We start from the raw sequence: 20,934 nt of genomic DNA on the forward strand, positions 1-20,934 counted from the left end.
TCCTAGGAACATGATACTTATCCTTCCAAAGATCACAGTACAACCTATAAAACTACATTGCACAGATAAAAATTTGGGGCCAAATTTTGCACTCATTTATACCAGCATAAATCTTGAATAACTCCATTAACTTCAGTGGAGCTGCTCTAGATTTACATTGGTGTGACCCAAGAGCAGAATTTGCCCTGGTCATGTGTGTGCACTACTGCATGCAGGTGGAATTATTTTGAGAACTTGCAAATTCCCTGCAATTCACTGCAAGCCATCATCAGAGGTAACTGGAGATGTACACAGGTGAGTCTGAGCACTTCGAATTCCGTCTTGCAGTTTTCCTATGCAAACTGCCTATGGGAGACAGGGGTCATTAAAGGCTGCAAGATCAGCCTTATACTTTGGAGGACCACAATCTCTGTTACCAGATACATGGCAATTGGATCATACCTTACTGTGTTGGATTTTTTAAAATCCAGACTAAATAAAACCTAGAAAAAGCTGTTGATGGAAATGTATATTGAATTACATGGAATACTAGTGTCCAAGGTTTTTTTAAAAAAGCAGACTGGAAAAGAGCATTAACAAAGGAAAGAGCATATTAGAAACAACATGTATGTTGCAGGACAAAATGACCTCTTGCATCAAACTTCTAATGACCTAATCTGACCTCTTGCATCAAACTTCTAATGTCTGCTTAAACTTGAGCATATCTTCCAGAAAGCCATCCAATTTTGATTTGAAGACTTTAAGTGAGGGGAGAATCCGCTGCTTTGATAAATTGTTTCAATGGCTAATTACCCTCATTTAAAAGTTTGCACCTAGTTTGAATTTTTCTGGCTTCAGCTTTTAGCAGACAAAGGCATAACAAGAGCCCACAGCTAGGAGTCTTCTACTGTAGGTACTTATCGACCATGATTGATTGTGTGCAGTATTTGGTTTTCTAGAATAACATTGCTTGTTATGATTACAGCCTTTTGTTCTAGAACAGCCCTTTTAACAGGCTGCTAGCCTTCCCTGTGTTAATGTTAAGCTTGACCCTATGCCACTGAAGTCACTGGAGTTGAATTAGGCCCATTGTGTTTATGGCATTGTTCTATGGTTTTCCTTCAGACAGCACAACAGATCAGCCAGAGTGACTGCACAGAACTGAAATTTGGAACATAAACTTTCAAACGTCACAAAAAATGGAGAAAAATGCATGACCCTAGCCAGCCCTTTCTTCTCTTCTATTTAATTTTGAAGAGACTACACCTCTGTTAATAGAAAAGTATTGCGTGGTGGGGGAGAAGGTTGGAGACAATGAGTTAATATATATATTTGGGTTTTTTTTCCTGCTTACAGGTATGATTTTACCCACTATAGCTCAGTGTACCTTTATGATGGCCAAATCCAATAACAAAATGGACAAAGTGAACACACCCTTTGAAAGAAAATGTGCTGTTTTTCCTCCTATAAACATCTGGAAGAGATGAGATGTGCGAGTTTGGAGCCTACTGTAGTCAGTTATCAGGGGGGTAGAGTTTCAACTAGAGAGCGCCAGGCTTCAGCTCCCGCACTACCACTGGTTTGAAGTGAAACCCATTCTCTCCCCTCCCGCCCCCCAGCTTCTAGGTTAGCTAAAGGTCGCCTTTAATCTTGAATAAACGTCCCTCGTTGGCTACCCCCTGAGGTCACAGTCGCCGTCTTCCAGCATTTATCCGCTCCGCGAGTACTGCCTTTTGCTTTGTCTTAGGTGAAGTGCGGGTGTTTAGTCTGTTGTCTTCATGATAGCGGCGTATGCAAGTCCTCACGGAATAAAAGCTTTACTCGGTGTAATTTTTTTTTATGAGGAACCTTCCCCCCCGAGCCCAGGGCGCTGGAGTGGCAAGAGTTAAAGGGAGGTGCTTGGGGAATTGGATGCTAATGAAGTCTAAGGAATGTTCTACATTAACATTCTTCCAGGCTTGCAGAGGAGGTCAGTCCCCACTACTGGGGAAGGAAACTCCTCTGCTCCCTGCCTGGCCCTTGCAAGCCGCCCAGCTCCAAGGAGCGTGGCCTTCTCAAGTGCAGCTCCGCGCCGTCTCGTAGGTAAAGCAGCTGACTACTCACGGGCCCATCTAACCAGCCAAGCCCCACGTTGGAGAGAGCGTGCCCGGGCTTTGACACAGGCGGGCGGACGTACAGAATGAGTGGGGCGGGAAGCTGTAGCTCTCTGCAGCCAGGGGTGGAGAGTGCAGAGAGCCGGGCTCTGGAAGAGCCCTACAGGGTGCAAACGTGACCCTACCTAGCTAGTGGCGAGGGGGCCCCGGGGCAACGTGCACTCTGCAAGTGGGGGGCGCCTGGTCAAGGCAGAACAGTGCCGGCCATGGCGCCTGGGCGCTGAGAGGAGAGCGGGGTACAGGCACTGGGAGCCCCTGTGCGGTGCGCGGGGCTGCTTCCCCGATCCCTCGCTGTCTCACTCTTTCTCTTGCAGATGCGGCTGGAGATGCTGCGGTGGGCTCGCTGCTGCTGCTGGCTGGGTGTTTGCCTCTCGCTGCTGGGGGACGGGGGAGGAGGCAGCGGCGCTGCCGGCTGCCGGGGCGCCCTGTGTGGCGGCGGCGATAGAGATCCGGCCAGACAGCCGTGCCTGGGGCCCCGCTGCTCGGGCAGAGCCAGCCGCCCGTCCCGCTCCTTCCCTCACACCGCCCGCGGCAAGCAGGCGCCGAGCGCCGCGCACGCTGCCCCTCTCCCCGCCTTCCCCTCCCGGAGCACGGCCGAGCTCGGCCCGGAGCTCCCCGCCCCGGCCGCTAGGGGCGCCGGGGAGAGCTGCCTGGGAGCGGACTGCGCCGCCCGGGCCCCCAACGGCACCAGCCGGGACTGCAAGGGCGTTGAGTGCAAACTGCCCCTGCGGCTCCGCCCCGGGTCCCGGCAGGGCAGCGGGGCTCGGTGCGCCCCGCAGGGAGAGGCCTGCCCGGAGCCCGCCCTGCTCAGAGAGGCGGAGCGAGCCGCCCAGTTCCTCGCGGAAGACTTCGCCTACCCGGCCTCGGAGCTGGGCGTGCGGCTCACCTGCGACCTCAGCCCAGGTGGGTGTTGGCTTCGGAGCGAGACCGGCGGGCAGGGTTGAGCTGGGAGAGCCAGCCCCAAGAGGGGTGTGCTGTGCGCTGGCCTCTGCGGCCCCCGTGCTGAGGAGCCCGCCAGTGCCAACAGGACAGTGACTTGGCCTGGGGAAGCCTGGGGCCTGCATAGGGTAGGGCCGGGAGCCCAAGTGCCTGTCTCCAAGTTAACACCCGGCATTTGGCACCCCACCGCTCAGCTAGCCAAGGTCCAAGCTTCGCCTTTTCTTCAGTGCCCCTTAGGATTGGAGGTGCCAGAAATGAGACACCTAGGGCCTGAATTTCAGAGGTGCTGGGTGCCCACAGCTCCACTTGGAGTCAGTAGGGAGCTGAAGGTCCCCAGCACCTCTGGAATTCAGGCCCAAAATGTGGCTGCCCCACATTCATGGCCACTTGAAAATTTGGGCCCAAATTTGTGGCCCTAGTCTTTAAACGCGGGGCAGGAACTATGTCTCTTTCCCCCCTTCCCCACACTCAAATAAGGGAAGCAACAAAGGAGCAGACAAGGAAGCCTGACAAAATAGGAGATCAAATGTTTTTTTTACCAAGTGTAAACACTTTCTATTTAGCTTCACAATCTGGTATTTCTGATGTCTGTAATTTCCAGCAAGGCCAAACAGGGTTTGAATAGGATGGAAATACATCTACATCCCGAAGGAATGACTTGGTAATCGGGCACGGTTACTGTTGCCCACCAGAATCCTACAGACATTGACAAACTAATAATAATTGATAACTCATTTAGAGAGTGGAAGGATTCCAGGAGCACTTTACAACTATATTATTTAAAACACCACCATGGAAAGTCAACCACTTCTAGGGTGGAATTTGTCAATTTTTTTAATGGTGGACAGCATCTTAGTATGAAGGTGAAGTATGCTATATCCAATTGAAACTGCAGGGCAAATTTGGACCAGCAGAATGCAATTTAGAATCAGTCCAGGATCTCTGGGCTTATATCTCTCCTGCAGTAAAAAAGCATCACAGGGTCTTTAATGGCCACAAAATAATAAGGACCTTGGTTAAAGGTAATAATTGGAGATATACCAATCTCCTAGAACTGGAAGGGACCTTGAAAGGTCATTGTGTCCAGCCCCCTGCCTTCACTAGCAGGACCAATTTTTGCCCCAGATCCCTAAGTGGCCTCCTCAAGGATTGTACTCACAACCCTGGGTTTAGCAGGCCAATGCTCAAACCACTGAGCTATCCCTCCCCCCTAATGTCTCACGTGAGGGATCGAAAAATAGGGTAGACTGATTTATTTTTATTTTTTTTGTCAAGATTAATGGAAATTAGGAATTTTGTGTGTCAAGCTCCTGTGGAAAATCAAAGGGCTGAGACTAGGATAGTACATTTTTGGAGATGCATCTGAACAATTTCTGGGCATTCTTATTGGACATATTATGATTAATAGCAGTCTTGAGTTGTGGAACCCCCTTATTCGTAGTCACATATTGAAATCATATTTTGACACCAACTGTTCAATGGGGAGTCTTAATTTGATTGGAAAAAAGGATATTTCAGCAAACCTCTTTGACCTATGTAAAGATGCAACAGTTTGAGAATCCTATTGACAAACAAGATCACTTTGTTTAATTTACTTTACTTTTTTTGTTTGTTTTAAATACAAACCTCATCCATTGAAGAGCTTAATTATACTTTATGTTGTCCTAACATCACTAGCAGTCCTTCACTAGCAGTCCTTCACTGTCCTTCACTAGCAGTACCAAGCATAAAGTGTAGTGATGGGGCAGAGTTTAGGTCTATTGCAACTGCATCTGGTGGGAAGAAAGGGTATGATCACTCATTACAGACATGCATCCTGCGATAGCACTGGTTTTGACTGGATTATAGCAACTGTCACTGTCATGAGAAGGGAGGGCACAAAGGGTCAAAATAGTGTTTCCCAGGATAAAGGCAAAGGGCCAGATTCTGCTCCACTCACACTGGTGTAAAATCAAGAGCAACTCCACTCAAGTAATTTGACTCATTCTCATGTAAAACCATAGTAAGTGAGAAGAAAATGTGGCCTGGAGGGTTTCTCAGGACTCATTTATACCAGCTAAGTGCATAAACAGTATCGTTTGTTGTGGATTTTCAGCAAAATATTCCAGTTCATTGAAACATTCCTGCCAGTAGTTCCAGTATTAATTTCAATGAAATATTGTCAGGTCCAGGATAGCATTTCTGGTCACACCCAGGGAGACACCCTCCTACCTCAGAATAATAAGGTGATCAGGGTACTCCTCTGGGATATCTAGGTTCAAGTTTCTGCTCTTTCTGATTCAGAGAATGGGACTTGAATGTGGTCTCCCAATTCCTAGGTGGGTATCCTAACCCTGAGGCTACAGTCAGTCTTGCTCTGGCCCAATGAATATGTAATTATTTATGCACAGTGGAACATCTCCAACAGGAGAGACTGAGAAAACTCCACCCCAGAATAGCCAGTAACTTGGTGGTTAGGGATTTCACAGACCCAAATCCCTGATCTGGATGAGTAATCTGGAACTTGAACCCAGATTCAAGTCCCTGTGCCTAACGCCAGGACAAGGTTTGTGGCTGTTAATTCTGAGTGGAGCAGGGCTTAAGCCCCACCTCGCTCCTCAGCATTTTCTACCTTATAGTTTCAGCGTCTCCCTGATTAGCTTGCTGGCTTCTGTGAATTCCAGTCTTCAGCACCTATCTCTCCCCATGCATTGTACAGGGAGTCTTGGCACCTAACTCAGGGCTGTGGATCCCACTAGGCAGCATGATGCCTAAAAGTTAAGTATGACAATGCTGACCATTGTAGCACCTCAGTCCCTTTAGTCCTTAGCGGCTCCAGCCACATATGCAAAATGTTTCTGATAATGGCTCCTGGGCTATAGAATTCACTCCCTCAATCAGATCCTGATGAACTGCCAATCTGGATTTTTTAGGGCAGGGATTATCAACCTTTTTCTTTCTGAGACACCCCCCTCCCCCAACATGCTATAAAAATTCTGTGCCACAACAACTGTTTTAAAGTAGATTATAAACCAGGGCTGGTGTTAGGGGGTAACAAGCAGAGCAATTGCTCAGGACTCCATGCCACAGGGGCCCTCGCAAAGCTAAGTTGCTATGGGCTTCGACTTCAGCCCCAGGCAGCGGGGATTGGAATTCGGCCTTCTGCCCTGGGCCGCAGTGAGTCTAACGCTGACTCTGCTGTCTGGTTTATGTTGGCGGACCCCCTGAAACCTGCTTGTGGCCCCCCAGGGGTCCCTGGACCCCTAGTTGAGAACTGCAGTTTTAGGGCACATTTTTGGTGAAGCATTTGTTTGGACTATGAATTATCTCTGGTGAGGCTTGGTTGATTGGAGTGTTACAGGGAGTGTGTGAGAAGATTCTTTGGGCTAACATGGACAGTTTAAGATGTTTTTAATACCCTTCGGTCCTCTAGAATTTTGTTAACCTCTTGAGCATATTGGAAAAACCAGGCCTCCTTCCCTGGACATTGGTGAAGACAGTAGGCTGAGGAATGAAGGGATAGGATAGGTTTAATGTGAGGATTATAGTTAAGGGTAGATTTTATATGTGCTGTACAAAGAGAGAACAAAAAGATAGTCTCTACCGCACAGAGCTTACAATCTAAGTATAAGTTGAGACAACAGATACAGACAGATTGGGGAATACAAAGAAACAATGAGACAGTATTGGTCAGCAAGATAGGCTGTGGTCTCAGCATGCTAGCTGCGTAATTCTTCTTAAGAGTTTTGTGTGCATGTAAAGCACCTTGAGACTTGGAAGAGTGCTGAAAAAATGAAAAAAAATGATTGATATATGCCTGGTGATGAGGGAGTAAAATAATTAAATATAAGAAAATCTAGTAACCGTAAATAAAGTCCAGCCACTGCCTCTTGCAGTGTTCAACACTTGATGTTTCCAGGTAATGTTAACACAATTCCATACTGTACACTCTGCATGGTGATGTTAAAATCCTTCCTGCCCCTCAGTGGTGGTGAACTTATGTCCTGAAGCCTGAGGCTTGATTTCCCCCCTACTTTAGCATGCATGTTCATAAAACTGACCAGCCTCGTTATGTTGAATTAAAGCAATGCACATATTTATCAGTATAGGAATTGGTCCTGCACTCATGCTTTGCATTCAGTGGGACTACTTGCATAAAGTTACTTGTGTGTGAGTGTATTTGGGATCAGGCCCATAGTTTTTGAGTATGAGAGTATTGAAACAAGATATTGATAAGAGAAGTTTTGTATTTTTAATAAATACATAAAACACAGCAGATTAGTTAAAATTCTACTATTAGACATGAAGGGCTAGCAAGAGAGGATTATTGCATTAGAAAATCTTACTTATTTTTTCTATTGTAATATAAATTAGGGCTGTCCATTGCAGTAAACTCATGTGATTAACTCCAAAAATGTTATCACGATTAAAAAAAATTAATCGTGAATAATTGTACTTTTAATTGCACTGTTAAACAATAGAGTACCAATTGAAATGTATTAAATATTTTTTGATGTTTTTCTACATTTTCAAATATTTCAGTTACATCATAGAATACAAAGTGTACAGTGCTCACTTTATTTTGTTATTTTTATAACAAATATTTGCACTTTAAAAATGATAAAATAAATAGTATTTTTCAATTCACCTCATACAAGTACTGTAGAGCAATCTCTTTATCATGAAAGCGCAACTTACAAATTTAGGGTTTTTTTTGTTACATAACTGCACTCAAAAAACAAAACAATGTAAAACTTAAGAGCCTAAAAGTCCACTCAGTCCTACTTCTTCAGCCAATTGCTAAGACAAATAAATTTGTTTACATTTATGGGACATAATGCTGCCCACTTCTTATTTACAATGTCACCTGAAAGTGAGAACAGGCATTCACATGACACTTTTGAAGCTGGCATTGCATTTACGTGCCAGATATGCTAAACATTTGTATGCCCCTTTATGCTTTGGCCACCATTCCAAAGGATATGCTTCCATGCTGATGACGTTCATTAAAAAAAATGTGTTTAATTAAATTTGTGACTGAACTCTTTGGGGGAGAATTGTATGCCTCCTGCTCTGTTTTACCTGCATTCTGCCATATATTTCATGTTATAGCCGTCTCGGATGATGACCCAGCACATGTTGTTCGTATTAAGAACGCTTTCACTGCAGATTTGCCAAATGCTAAGAAGGTACCAATGTGAGATTTCTGAAGATAGCTACAGCACTCGACCCAAGGTTTAAGAATCTGAAGTGCCTTCCAAAATCTGAGAGGGACAAGGCGTGGTGCATGCTTTCAGAAGTCTTAAAAGAGCAACACTGTGATGCGGAAACTACAGAACTGAACCACCAAAAAAGAAAATCAACCTTCTGTTGATGGCATCTGACTCAGATGATGAAAATGAATATGTATCGGTCCACACTGCTTTGGATCCTTATCAAGCAAAACCCGTCATCAGCATGGATGCATGTCCTCTAGAATCGTAGTTGAAGCATGAAGGGACATATGAATCTTTAGGGCATCTGGTGCGTAAATATCTTGTGACGCCAGCTACTATAACAGCGCCATGCAAACACCTGTTCTCACTTTCAGGTGACATTGTAAACAAGAAGCTGGCAGCATTATCTCCTGCAAATGTAAACAAACTTGTTTGTCTGAGCAATTGGCTGAACAAGAAGTAGGACTGAGTGGATTTGTAGGCTCTAAAGTTTTACATTATTTTATTTTTGAGTACAGTTAGTTTTTGTCCATAATTCAACATTTGTAAGTTCAACTTTCATGATAAAGAGATTGCACTACATTATTTGCATTAGGTGAATTGAAAAATAATATTTCTATTTTTTTTACTGTGCAAATATTTGTAATAAAAAATAAATATATAGTGAGCACTGTACACTTTGTAGTCTGTGTGGTAATTGAAATCAATATATTTGAAAATGTAGAAAACATCCATAATATTTAAATAAATGGTATTCTATTGTTTAACAGTGCGATTAATTTTTGAATAGCTTGACAGCCCTAATATAAATGTTTTTAAAAAAGTCAATTATCATTTGATTATGAAGATAAATCTAAAGAGGTTTTAATTTTTGCTTGTGCACACAAGTGTCAAGATTCATATATTTAAGGACATAAAAACATAGAGACCAAAGATCCATATAGCCCAGTATCCTGTCTTCCGACAGTGGCCAATGCCAGGTGCCCCAGAGGGAATGAACAGAACAGGTAATCATAAAGTGATCCATCCTCTGTTACCCATTCCTAAGTTCTGGCAAATAGATGCTAGGGACACCATCCCTAAGGACTATTTATAGGAAAGATACAGGGGAATCGCATTGTACACGGGGGTTAGGTTCTGTAGTCAGCGTGTAAAGCGAAAATCACATGTAGTCAAACGCTCATTGAGTGGAATGGCGGGCGGAATCGCGCGCACTACAGGTACAGTTTTTAAACTGTTACTTTTCTCTTTTTGTTTTTTGTTTTTGCCAAGCGCGTATAGTTAAAATCGCATAAGTTAAATGTGCCTATGATGCAACTCCATTGTATGTGAGAAAGTTATTTCTTACATTTAAATCTTCAATAATTAAAAGAAGATCTGATCGAATTTTGAATGTCGTTGAGGAGATAATCTGGAAAATTATTTTTTTTGTCAGGAAAAGTAATAGACTGTTTATATTTCAGGTGAAAATGAAGTTCCATCTGAAGATGCACTAATATTACAACTGCAGCTTGCAAAAGGCCAAGATAAATTTGTTGAAATGTTAAAAAGCCAACAGAAGATAATTGTGGATTTGCAACAAAAACTTGCTGAACAACAGAGCACGTTAGTTAGCCAGCAACGAGAAATTCTTGAACAACAAAGAAAAATGTATGAGCAAATGCATCTGATAAAAGTCCAGTATGGCATGCTTTTCGACACAGTGAAACAAATGTCATTCCAGAGTTTGCATGAGGATATTCAACATTATTTTGAAGCTCAGCTTCAAGGACTTCAGAACCAGGTCAGAAATCATCTCCAGAAGTCATACTCTGTACAGAAAGTAGAAGTTGATGCAAAAGTGATTGATGTTAGGGAGTCTTTGCTGGACTGCAATCTTTGTAAAAGTGATGAATTTTGCAATTTCCAAAAGACACCATCACAGTGTGAAAAATGCACCTTGTGCCCTGCTGGTTTTTTCCAAATGTCTGAATGTTCTGCAAACGCCGATCGGATTTGCCAGGTGAAATATTATTCTGTGTATTTTAATAAGTAGATCAAGCATTTTGTCAGGCAAACAGAGGATACTGTGCTGAGACTGAGGCTATTCAGAGAGAGTAAGGAGAGGGCTCCTACTCTGAGTGTAAGTTTTCTATGCCATGCCAAGTTTAGGATTCTTAGGTTCACTGTGTTAACAGTGAGGTATTTGCTTTAAGAAATGCTTTTAGCAGCAGTTCATTGTCTCTAACGCCACCAGCATACTATGTGTTTTAGAGACAGATATGAAAACAAGGCCCTTGTCCCAGAGAGCTTAAAATTTGAATAGCTGTTGTATGAACATAGGAGGTGACATGAGAACAGTGATAAATATGCTTGGATCAATATATCATAGAGTCATAGAATATCAGGTTTGGAAGGGACATCAGGAGGTCATCTAGCCAATCCTAGGCTCAAAGCAGGACCAATCCCCAGACAGATTTTTGCCCCAGATCCCTAAATGGCCCTCTCAAGGGCTAAACTCACAAACCTAGGTTTAGCAGGCCAATGCTCAAACCACTGAGCTATCCAGCTCTATGCATCTTTCCTAATAACTTACAGTATTGGGTTGTGGTTTATGGGCCTTAGGGAAACGTATTTTAAGGAGGGACTTGGAGAAGAGGGTGGAAACAGCAGGTCACAGAGGTGGTTCCAGCCATATAAGCAGGCATGAAAAGTCCCAGAGTTGAGAACTGAAGAGGCACGTGGGTTGGATTGTTCGACATGCAGCTTCCACAGAGCTTAAGTGGGTGAGGAGGTCTGTGAAAGGAGACCAGGGCAGAGAGGTAAGTAGGAGTCAGGTTACAAAGGGCTTTGAAGGCATGGAGAGAGTTTAAAGATAACGTAGCTGGTACAGGAAAGGAAAGGAGAAAACACAGAAGAGGCTGGACACACTCAGTGCAAGGTACACAGTAAATGACTGTAGTGGCGGCATTCTGGATACGTGGAAAGGATGGTGTGATGGGTGGCCAGAGAGAAGGAGGTTTCCATAATCAAGGCAAGAAATAATCCAAGCTCAGACAACAGTTTTGGTGGGGGTTGGGGGACGAGAGAGGGATGGTTGAGTTCTGGAGAAATGACATGATTCAGTGAGACCATCAATATGAGGAAAGAAGAGAAAAAGAAGATGGGAAAATGACACTGTTTGAGGACCTGAGGGATGGGAAGATGATGGAAATTCAGACTGAGGGTATGGCTACACTTACAAATCTGCAGCGCTGGTCGTCCAGCTGTGCAGGGCCAGCGCTGGTGTGTGGCCACACTCACAGCTACCAGCGCTGCAGTGTGGCCACATTTGCAGCATTTGCAGCGCTGTTGGGAGTGATGAATTATGGGCAGCTATCCCAGCATTCAAGTGGCAGCAACGTGCTTTTCAAAAGAGGGGGGTGTGGGGCAGTGTGACAGGGACCGGGGGGGGGGAGAGAGAGTGGAGTTTTGGAACCGACACTGTGCAAAATCAGAAAATTTTCCCACCCCCTTACTGTTAACTGCAAACAGCCTGCATCCAACATACTCCCTTTCCCGCCTCTACCTCCCTCCCCCATTTCTCTCAAGCAAAGCAAACACTCAACCCCTGTGAATGAGACAGGCAGGGGATTATCTCATTTCATTGTTGACAGTAGTTACAGATTGATGACAGCAAACAGGAGCTGTGTTTGAAGCAGCTCCGGGTGCACGGAGCCCGGTGCACGGAGTTGACAACAAAACCCAACCCCTTATTCTTTAACTGCAAAAGCCTGCAGACCAGATAAGCAGCCGCCGACTCGCTTTCTCGCTGCTGGTCAAGCAAAAAGCAAACACTCAACCCCTGTGAATCATGCAGGGAGGAGGATAGAGATTGATCACAGCATAAGCAGCTCCGGTAGAGCAGCTCCTGTAGCAACGGGAGTTCACAACAAAACAAAGAGAGGCTGCATAACAAAACAAAGGGAGTAATTTAGTTAAAAGCATTCTGGGATACATCCTTATACCCTGGAGGCCAATAACAGCATTGGTGTGTGGCCACACTTGATGACCAGCACTGGATCACCAGCGCTGCAATCCTTATTCCCCATGCTGAGCTAGGTGTACGGCCAGCGCTGCAGCCAGGGAGTTGCAGCGCTGGATGTGCCCTGCAGGTGTGGACACTTACTAATTGCAGCGCTGGAAAGCCTCCACCAGCGCTGCAACTTGCAAGTGTAGCCATACCCTGACTGAGATTAGGGAATAGTGTGGAAGGAAAGGGAAGCTAGTGGAGGAGGATGGAGCAGAGTGTGTCAGAAAGTGGAGGCTGATGGCTCAGAGAACACAGGAGTGTGAGACAGAGCAGGGAATTGTGGGAGAGGAGGATATGGTCAGGGAGAGAGAGAATTTGAATCCTCAGAAGTTTATTTTACAAAACCAGTACAGTTAAGTGGCTGTCAGTTTACAAACCTGACTTGGTTTAACTGGATGCTTTATATAATTGAACTAAAATGTTTTTCATTTGGTGTTCCAGGTAAGTGTTTTCCTGTTTTAAAGCTTCCATATTAGCCATTTCATTAAAAGTGAAATGAATATGATTCTTATGATTTGTAGGACAGAGACGAATGCATTGAATCTCCCAACATTTGTGGTGAGAGAATAAAATGCCTGAATACTCCAGGTAAGTTCCTACCTTTCTGTGACTAAGCACATCTTCAGTGACAGAACAGGAAGGCAATTAAGAGCACTATCCTCCTAGGTGCTGGATCCTGAAGTGCTTAAGATGCTGGAATCAATGAAAGTCAAAGGCACCCGGCACAGAGAAGTAGGCTGTAAGAATGAAAACTAATCTTAGGAGACCAATAGGCTGCTTCAGGCATAACACTCTTCACAGCCTCTGGTGCTTTCCTTCTGTTTGGCTTTTTAATTCCCATGCTGCCTATGGGCCTGATGCTCTTCTCGCACTGGTGTAAATTAGGAGTAACACCATTGAAATCAATGGCATTACCCCTGCTGGCCAACTGGCATGGAAGGATAATAGAGTCATTTATCTCTTGCAGTTGCTTATCCTTTTTTTTTTTTTAAACTACCTTATATACTCATTCATAAGCCAGATTTTTTTTTAGTAAAAAAGGGAAGCACCAGAGAAGGGGGTCGGCTTATGAACGGGTGTAGAGAGGGAGAGGTGGGACACAGCCCCTCCCCCCAACAGTGGGAGCAAGGAGAGGCAGCACAGCCAGCAGAGCCAGAAGGGAAGAGGCGGGGCCAGAGTTTCTCCGCTTCTGGCCACGCTGCTTCCCCCTGCCCCCCCAGCCTCCAAAGCAGCTGCAGCTCTGGGGCTGTCCAGCTGCAGCCGTGCCGCTCGGCCCCGCCCCCCAGAGCAGGCTGTGGCCGCGCCGCCTGGCCCACCGGAGCACACTGCAGCCGTGCTCCCCAGTCTGGCCCACCAGAGCAGGCTGCAGCCGCGCTGCCCAGCCTGCCGGAGCAGCTCCAGCCAGGCCAAAGATATCCTCCCCTGGCCCTCCCCAGATAAGGTGGGAAGGGATGGGATGGGGAGAGTGTGGGGGTCCTGGGCTAGGGGTGGGGTCATGTGGGGAGTGGTCACAGGGGTTACTCCCCTGACCCCCAGGTTCACCCCCCCAAAAAAAAACATTTCCCTACCAATTGCTGTCCCAGCTCGTCAGGGTAAGCAGCTGGCGTGCTGGGACACTTTGTTTGCTTAGGTTTACCTCCGTGCCTGCAGACGCTCGAGGTAAACAAACCATCTTGGCCCACCAGTGGCGTATCCTGATGGCCTGGGAGCCAAAGTTTGCTGACCCCTGAATTATAGGGTCGGCTTATGAATAGGTCATACAAATTTTCCATCTTGGGGGAGGGGTCGGCTTATAAACGAACTGGCTTATGATCGAGAATATATGGTAATTTATGTATTTATATAGCTCCCCCCTCTGCAATATCTGAAGCGCCTTGTAACAATAGTATTGTCTAGTATTGAGATGTGAAGCCCCAGTTTTCACCTCAAGTTTCTTAGGATGGCATGTTCAAAAGCACCAAAGTGACTCAGAACCACAAGTTCTATTACACTTCTCCACCCCAGCTTTGGCCTGACACATCTACCTTAGGTGGCCCCTTCCCAATCAATGTGGCAGTCGGGCCCACAAGTATGAAGTTAACAGACACAATGAGCATGCTAAATCAGCAAGGAGGGTTCTTTTTTGCCTGTCAGCCAGGCAAGAACTGAATGGAACTACATTGCCAGAATACAGTGTTTCACTGGTTATGAGCTCTGCTATTGGACTGTCAGTCAAGGAGATGAGAAGGGTCCTTCAGGTTAAAGAATGTCCTTTCTCTGGCACTCCCATTGCCTTCCCACCCAAACTCCATAGCAGTGAGGGCAAAAGGAAGGGAACACTCAATGTAATGATGTCCCATACAAAGGTGAAGGGGGTTACCCTGCATCACTGGCAGCAATTTGGGTCAACAATCTCCATCCTCTGTAAGTCACCCCATTTCAACCATGGGGGAGGGAGAGTTCCCTTCTCCCAATAACTTAATTGTTAAGGAAGATTGCTATTTCCAGGACCTGTTGCCTGTTTGTTCAAGACAGTCCCTTAGCTTACACAAGCACAATGTACTTGTTCATGGTGATTCTGAAATCAGATTCTGCTTTGAGAAGGGAAGGTGGATGGGAATTAGCTCTGACACGTGAGATCAAGAGTTGGATGTGAAGCCTCTGTGGAACTACATGCAAAGGTGGTTCCAGCTTCACCAACTCCTGTGATCTGCACAGCTCTAGTGTGAAGGGAAAAAGAGCAAGTCAGGATACAGTTGCATGAAATGAGGAGCCTTCTATTCTCCATTGCTCTGACCCACCGTCTGAGGAGCTCTGCTAGAATCTGGATTGTAAAATGGCTGTTATTGTTTAGTGGGAGTGCGCTTTCTGCAGCGAGCAGTCCTGATCTCTCAATAGATCGGTCTGTGCTGTGCATCTGTGCTCCTACAGGGCTTGCATGGCCTAGTGCTGCAGAGATTTTCTACAGGGCTCCCTGGAATTAATTCTTATTGTGTAATTCAGGAAATACCTCAAAAGAGGAGTGTGTGTGTGTTTGATTTTGGGGAGGGGGAGAAGCTCAAAGAAGAATCAGAGGTAGATTATCTTTCTTCTTAGATGATCCAGCCTTGATCTAAGGGTTAGTCATGCAGTGTGCAGATTTGAAGACTCATCAGTGAACTGAGAAGAACAGTAGATGTCCCTCCTTACCCTGCCCACACAAAACTGTATAAAGCTAAAGTCTAAAAACTTGCTTAAATATATATTAAAAAAATTTTAAGAAGCAAACTACATTTAAGAAAAAAATCCTTTTCTACAATATAAACCACTTTTAGAAGGGATGAATGTACAGTAACTCCTCTCTTAAAGTCATCCCGGTTAACGTTGTTTCATTGTTATGTTGCTGATCTATTAGAGAACATGCTTGATTAAAGTTGCGCAATGCTCCCTTATAACGTTGTTTGGCAGCTGCCTGCTTTGTCCACTGCTTGCAGAAAGAGCAGCCCATTGGAGCGAGCTGGTGGGGGCCCGGAACCATGGACTGGCAGCCCCCCATCAGCTCCCCACTCCCCTAAGTTCCCTAACGTGCACTGGGGGCTGGGATCCCTGCGGCTCCCCTTTCCCACTCTGTTTGGGTGCAGCGTGAATGCAGTGAGGTATCGAGGCTGTAGTGCTTAACCCATGCTTGGAATCAAGGGTGCTCTGACAATATCTAATAACCTACTTTTGCTTTGTTAGTGTCAAATGGCGCAGAAGGTTGCCTGTGACTAAAACTGCCTACTTCCTACAAACAGGTGGCTTCCGATGCCTTGGAATTGCTGAAAAAGATGCAGCCTTGGGACTGTGTGGAGAGGAATATTTCTTTAATAAAGAAATGCAGGAATGCCAGGCTTGTTCAGAGTGTGAAGATGGAATAGTAGCTTTCCCTTGCTCCCCAGTCGCTGACACTGTTTGTTCAGGAGCCAGCGAGAACAAGCTTTCTGAATCGTGGGCTGCAAACATTATTTTACCCTCAGCAAAGTCTGGCACTTCTCAGGTCTATCCTGGTTTAAACTTGAAGATAAAGGGAAAGCTTCACTGTGAAGTTGTATCTGTTGAAGATAACAGCCTGGTATTCAGGCAACATGGTTTGATGTGGACTGACCTCAATTTTGCTGTAAAGCACAACTGCAGAAACTTTCTCCAGCTGTCCTTGAAATTAAATGACACTGAGGAAGGCTGTGAACTGAGTGGTGTTCGTATCGAACAACCAGAAGGAAAATATTTTCAGAGCACCAGTTTAAGCAGCGCGGCAGAGGTGGAACCAAGCCAAACTCTTTCCCTGTTTTTGAAGAGTCCAAATCAATTCTGCAACCAAAGTAAAGACTTAAATATTTATGACCTTAATACTCCACTCAGTTTGTTTTGGTTGTCCCATGATACAGGTGCAGTGGCTATGAGTGCACAGATGTCAACTGCAATGCACTATCAAACTAACTATCGACCTACTTTTAAAGTTATTTCCATTTCTGACCCTTACATGCTAAGCTTATCTCACGATGGCAGAGCTATAAAGTTCACTGAAACAGGTGTCATAAAATTTGTTTTTCACCAAGCACTCTATTCCATGGGCCAAACATGTGTTCGTGAAGGCTTTTCCTTGGTCTCTTATATCAATAGGAATGGTACTAACCGAGAATTAATGAACATGTATAAATCTGGTGTAAATTACAGAGACACATCAATATCTGCTTCTGGGGCCACAAAAGTCAACAGTGGGGATCTGCTTAGCTTTGAGATCCTTTCTCCAGCTCAATGTAACGTTCGATATTTTGGAGACAGCTCTGGAATTAGTATGCTTAGCCTCATCTGGATCCCATCTACAGTTTCCACTGCCATCTCAGCCACAGTCTCTGTTACACGACTGCCTACAGGAGCTGTCAGAAACAAATTACTGGATTTCACCCAGGTCTCAGCCAGTGAGAAACAAATACAGCTTGTTTCTTCTGGAGAACTTGCTCAGAAGTACTTCAGATTTACTGAAAGGGGAGTTGCTAGCATTGCTTTTAATTTAAAGCTGATCCACTCATGTAATGTACTTAAAGTGACTCTAAATCATTTGATCAGTGATCAGATGCAACCCACAGCAACTGGCCAGCAAATTGGAGGGCAGATGCCTGAGGGAAGTATATGGACCAGTGTGTCCCTCCGCTCTTCTTTCGAAGTGCATAATGGTACATTGATATCCATTTCTCTTGACTGTGTGCGTGGAAGAATCAATCAGATCGCTCATGAACATAGCACCAGCATATCTATTTTATGGATTTCATCTTAGTTACTTTCGAGTGAAGTAAGCCCGAATGGACAGTTTGCAATGGGTTTTGAATTTTGTCATACTACATATGTTCAGAACCATAGATTGTGTGAACATGTACAGAACATTGCATTAAAATATTCTTACCATTAGGAACATTTTAAAAATAATCTTTGGTTGGATTATCATCTAAACAAAAATAATGTTTCTGCTTTTCCAAAGGGATTGCTCTGTTAACATCTTGGATTGTAGTGTCAGGAGTCCAGCTCAGGCTCTACTTCTTACAAAGCATTCTCTTGAACTCAGGTTTTGCAGGACCTACAAAAATATGAGGGAGTTGTGGGCGGAGGTCACAAGGTTATTGGAATGGTGGAGGTTGCGCTACAGCTACCCTTATTTCTGCACTGCTGCTGGCGGCGGCGGCAGCTTTGCCTTCAGAGCTGGGCACCTGGAGAGTGGCAGCTGCTTGCTGGGATCCCAGCTCTAAAGGCAGCGCCGCTGCCAGCAGCACAGAAGTAAGGGTGGCATGGTATGGTATTGTCACCCTTGCTTCTGCACTGCTGCTGGTGGGGCTGCCTTCAAATCGGTGTAATGTTAACTCTAATATCAGAATTCTGTACATTGGACACTTCAAGAACAAAATCCATTTATAAACAACATTTTGTTCCAATGCCGTGGAGTCCTTGCTCACATAGAGTGGTACTTTTCTCTGTGAGTATTTCCAGTGCAGGTAATTGCAAAGTAAGGTATTGTGCAGTATGAATAAGCGTGGCAGAATCTGGCCCATACAGATAAAGATGGATAAACAGAACCTATTCTAATGCATATATGCAGTCCTGTAGGTTACTACATTACAGTATGTATGTAACATGCAGTAGTTCATTGTAATAAACTTGTCCATTACAGAAGGGAAATACTTTAGACTTTCTAATGCTGCTTATATATAGGAAAGATAATTTTGTTTATAGCAGACTGCCATTCCTGTGTAATGACATTCTGCTTCAATGTGTGTTCTAAACATTTTGCAACTGTAAAAATTTTATCTGAATAATTTTATTACTTTTACAAAGTTTTTATATTTCTATAGTGTCAAACCTGGAGGGATATCTTAAGTATATTTTAATTTAATACTGTGGTTTTGTGCTTTCTGTTGGTGTTTATGCAGACTACAGTACATTATGAAAACTATATTCGTTTATGGGGTTTTTAAAATCAGGTATCATGTTTCCAAATATTACCTTGATTTAAAAATATTGTTTGTATTACAATATATATTAAGAAAAATTAACAGAAATAAAACAGACTGACTTGAATGTTGCTTAATGTCCTATTATCATGATGGGGTGAAATCCTAGCCCCACTGAAGTCAATTGGTATTTTACCATTGTCTCATCCTTGCTTGCCTGTGATTTTAAATTGTATTAGGCCTGTATTTCAAGGAGACATCAGAGTTTTGGGGGGTTTGCACTCTTTCAAATTTAGCTATCTGAATAATTAAAAACTTGTAATTGATGTTATCAAGCTGATAAATGCTCTTAATAAATTAATTTATTTTAATCATTGTTACCACAATATTAATTCAGAGAAGAAACTTGAGTATTTATAAGAATAGTTAGGGGCTTGATCCTGCAAGGTGCAGAATACTCTGGCACAGATCCAGCAAGGCACCTATGAATGTGCTCAACTTTAAGCTAGTGACCAGTACCAATGAAGTGACAGGTGTGGGATCTCCAAAGGGACTTCAGCATTGCAAACCTGAGCATTGCAGTGCCTGATTTCTATTATGCCAGAAAATGACAGGAACAACACTGTGATTCACAAAACTTGTTAGATGCCTAGGCTCCCTGTATAATGAATAGGGAGAGAGAGGCACCTAAGAATGCAACCCACAAAAGCCAGCATGCTGGGCAGGGAGCCTCGTAAGTAAGCCAATAGGAGATGCAGAGACGAGAGTGTGTGCTAAGCCCTGCCCCTCTCTGATAGGCACCATCCTATTACCCGGACTTAGGTGCCTACCTCTGCTTAGCCATTTGTGAGTAGGAACCCACTGTACCTGCAATAGGCTGGTAAATCAATTCTTGAGGGAATGAATTAGGTACCTGCCTCACTTAACATCAAAAGGGAAGGGAGGAGTTGGTGCCCATCTTCTAACTGTTAGCCTAGTGGTTAGAGTACTCACCTGGGATGTGGGGTTCAATTCCCCTCTCTCTGCTAGACTGAGAGAAAGGATTTGAACAGGAGTCTTCCACTCCCAGGTGCGTGCTCTAACCCAGAGACTCTCAACCTTTCAAGACTACTGTACCCCTTTCAGGAGTCTGATTTATCTTGCGTATCCCAAGTTTCACCTCACTTAAAAACTACTTGCTTACAAAATCACACATAAAAATATAAAAATGTCACAGCACACTATTACTGAAAATTGCTTACTTTTTTTTTACCATATCATTATAAAATAAATCAATTGGAATATAAATATTGTACTTACATTTCAGATTATAGTATACAGGGCTCCCAAGGCCTGGGACAGCCCAGAGGGAAGGGCTAGGGCCCAAACAGGCTGTGATAGGGCCGTGGCAGGGGGAAGGCGCTGAGGGTGCTTCCACTGCCACACCAAGGGCCACATCAAGAGGCATTGCCCCCTGAGGCAGAGAGGGGGAGTGCCTGAGAGAAAGACTCGGTCCAAGACCAGCCCCAGGGAAGGGGTGGTGAAGGCTGAGGCCCCCAGAGAGAAGGGGGCTGGGGCAGAGAGGCCCCACCTAAAAAGGGAACCCACAGAGGGGCCAGGAGGGCTGATGTGGGAACCCAAACAGAAGTGGGAACCCACGTAGGACCAGAGAGGTCTACCGTGGGGACCCAGACTGAGGAGGAAGCGAGCAGGCTGCTCCAAACAATGAAAAGCCTGCGAGCAGAGAGGGATTCTCTGTGGGCCAGCTGAGGAGAAAGCTGGGCCGGTAGAACACCCCCCCGGTGGAGGGGTTCTTGAGGTGGGGAGCGTGTAGCAGGGTGGACCCCTGCTCCAGCCCTGAAGGGGTTAAAAACAGCCCATGGAAGGGGCTGTGGCTGGGGCAAGCAGCCTTAAGGCTGGGGCAAGAAGCCTGGGGTGATTGGGGAAAGTAGGCTCAGCTGTGGCCATGCTCCAATCAGGCCCAGCTGGCCCCTATAAGAGGCTGTGAGCCAGAAGCCCAAATAGTCTTCCTCTGCCTGAAGAGGGAGAAGGGCCTGGCTGCAGGGAGCTACAGACAAAGTACCTGAGTACAGCACCCCATGTAAAAGGGTACTGGGTCCAGGGAGGGACACGGGGGCCGGAGGACAGGCAGATCACTGGCCTGCAGAGGGTGCTCCAGAGCTGGAACGGACCTAATTCCC

General features: G+C 45.1%; 1 protein-coding gene across 1 annotated transcript; it reads left to right on the plus strand.

The window, feature by feature from the left end:
* The first annotated feature begins 1,876 nt into the window (after positions 1-1,876).
* LOC120399669 lies at positions 1,877-19,097 on the plus strand. The gene is made up of 5 exons (XM_039528134.1): positions 1,877-2,061; positions 2,447-3,035; positions 9,730-10,268; positions 12,839-12,905; positions 16,070-19,097. The coding sequence occupies exons 2-5, from the start codon at positions 2,447-2,449 to the stop codon at positions 17,587-17,589; spliced, it is 2,715 nt and encodes a 904-aa protein (XP_039384068.1). The 5' UTR covers positions 1,877-2,061; the 3' UTR covers positions 17,590-19,097.
* The last annotated feature ends 1,837 nt before the right edge of the window (positions 19,098-20,934 follow it).

The sequence above is a fragment of the Mauremys reevesii genome, linkage group 2, assembly GCF_016161935.1.
Source record: "Mauremys reevesii isolate NIE-2019 linkage group 2, ASM1616193v1, whole genome shotgun sequence".
NCBI lineage: Eukaryota > Metazoa > Chordata > Testudines > Geoemydidae > Mauremys > Mauremys reevesii.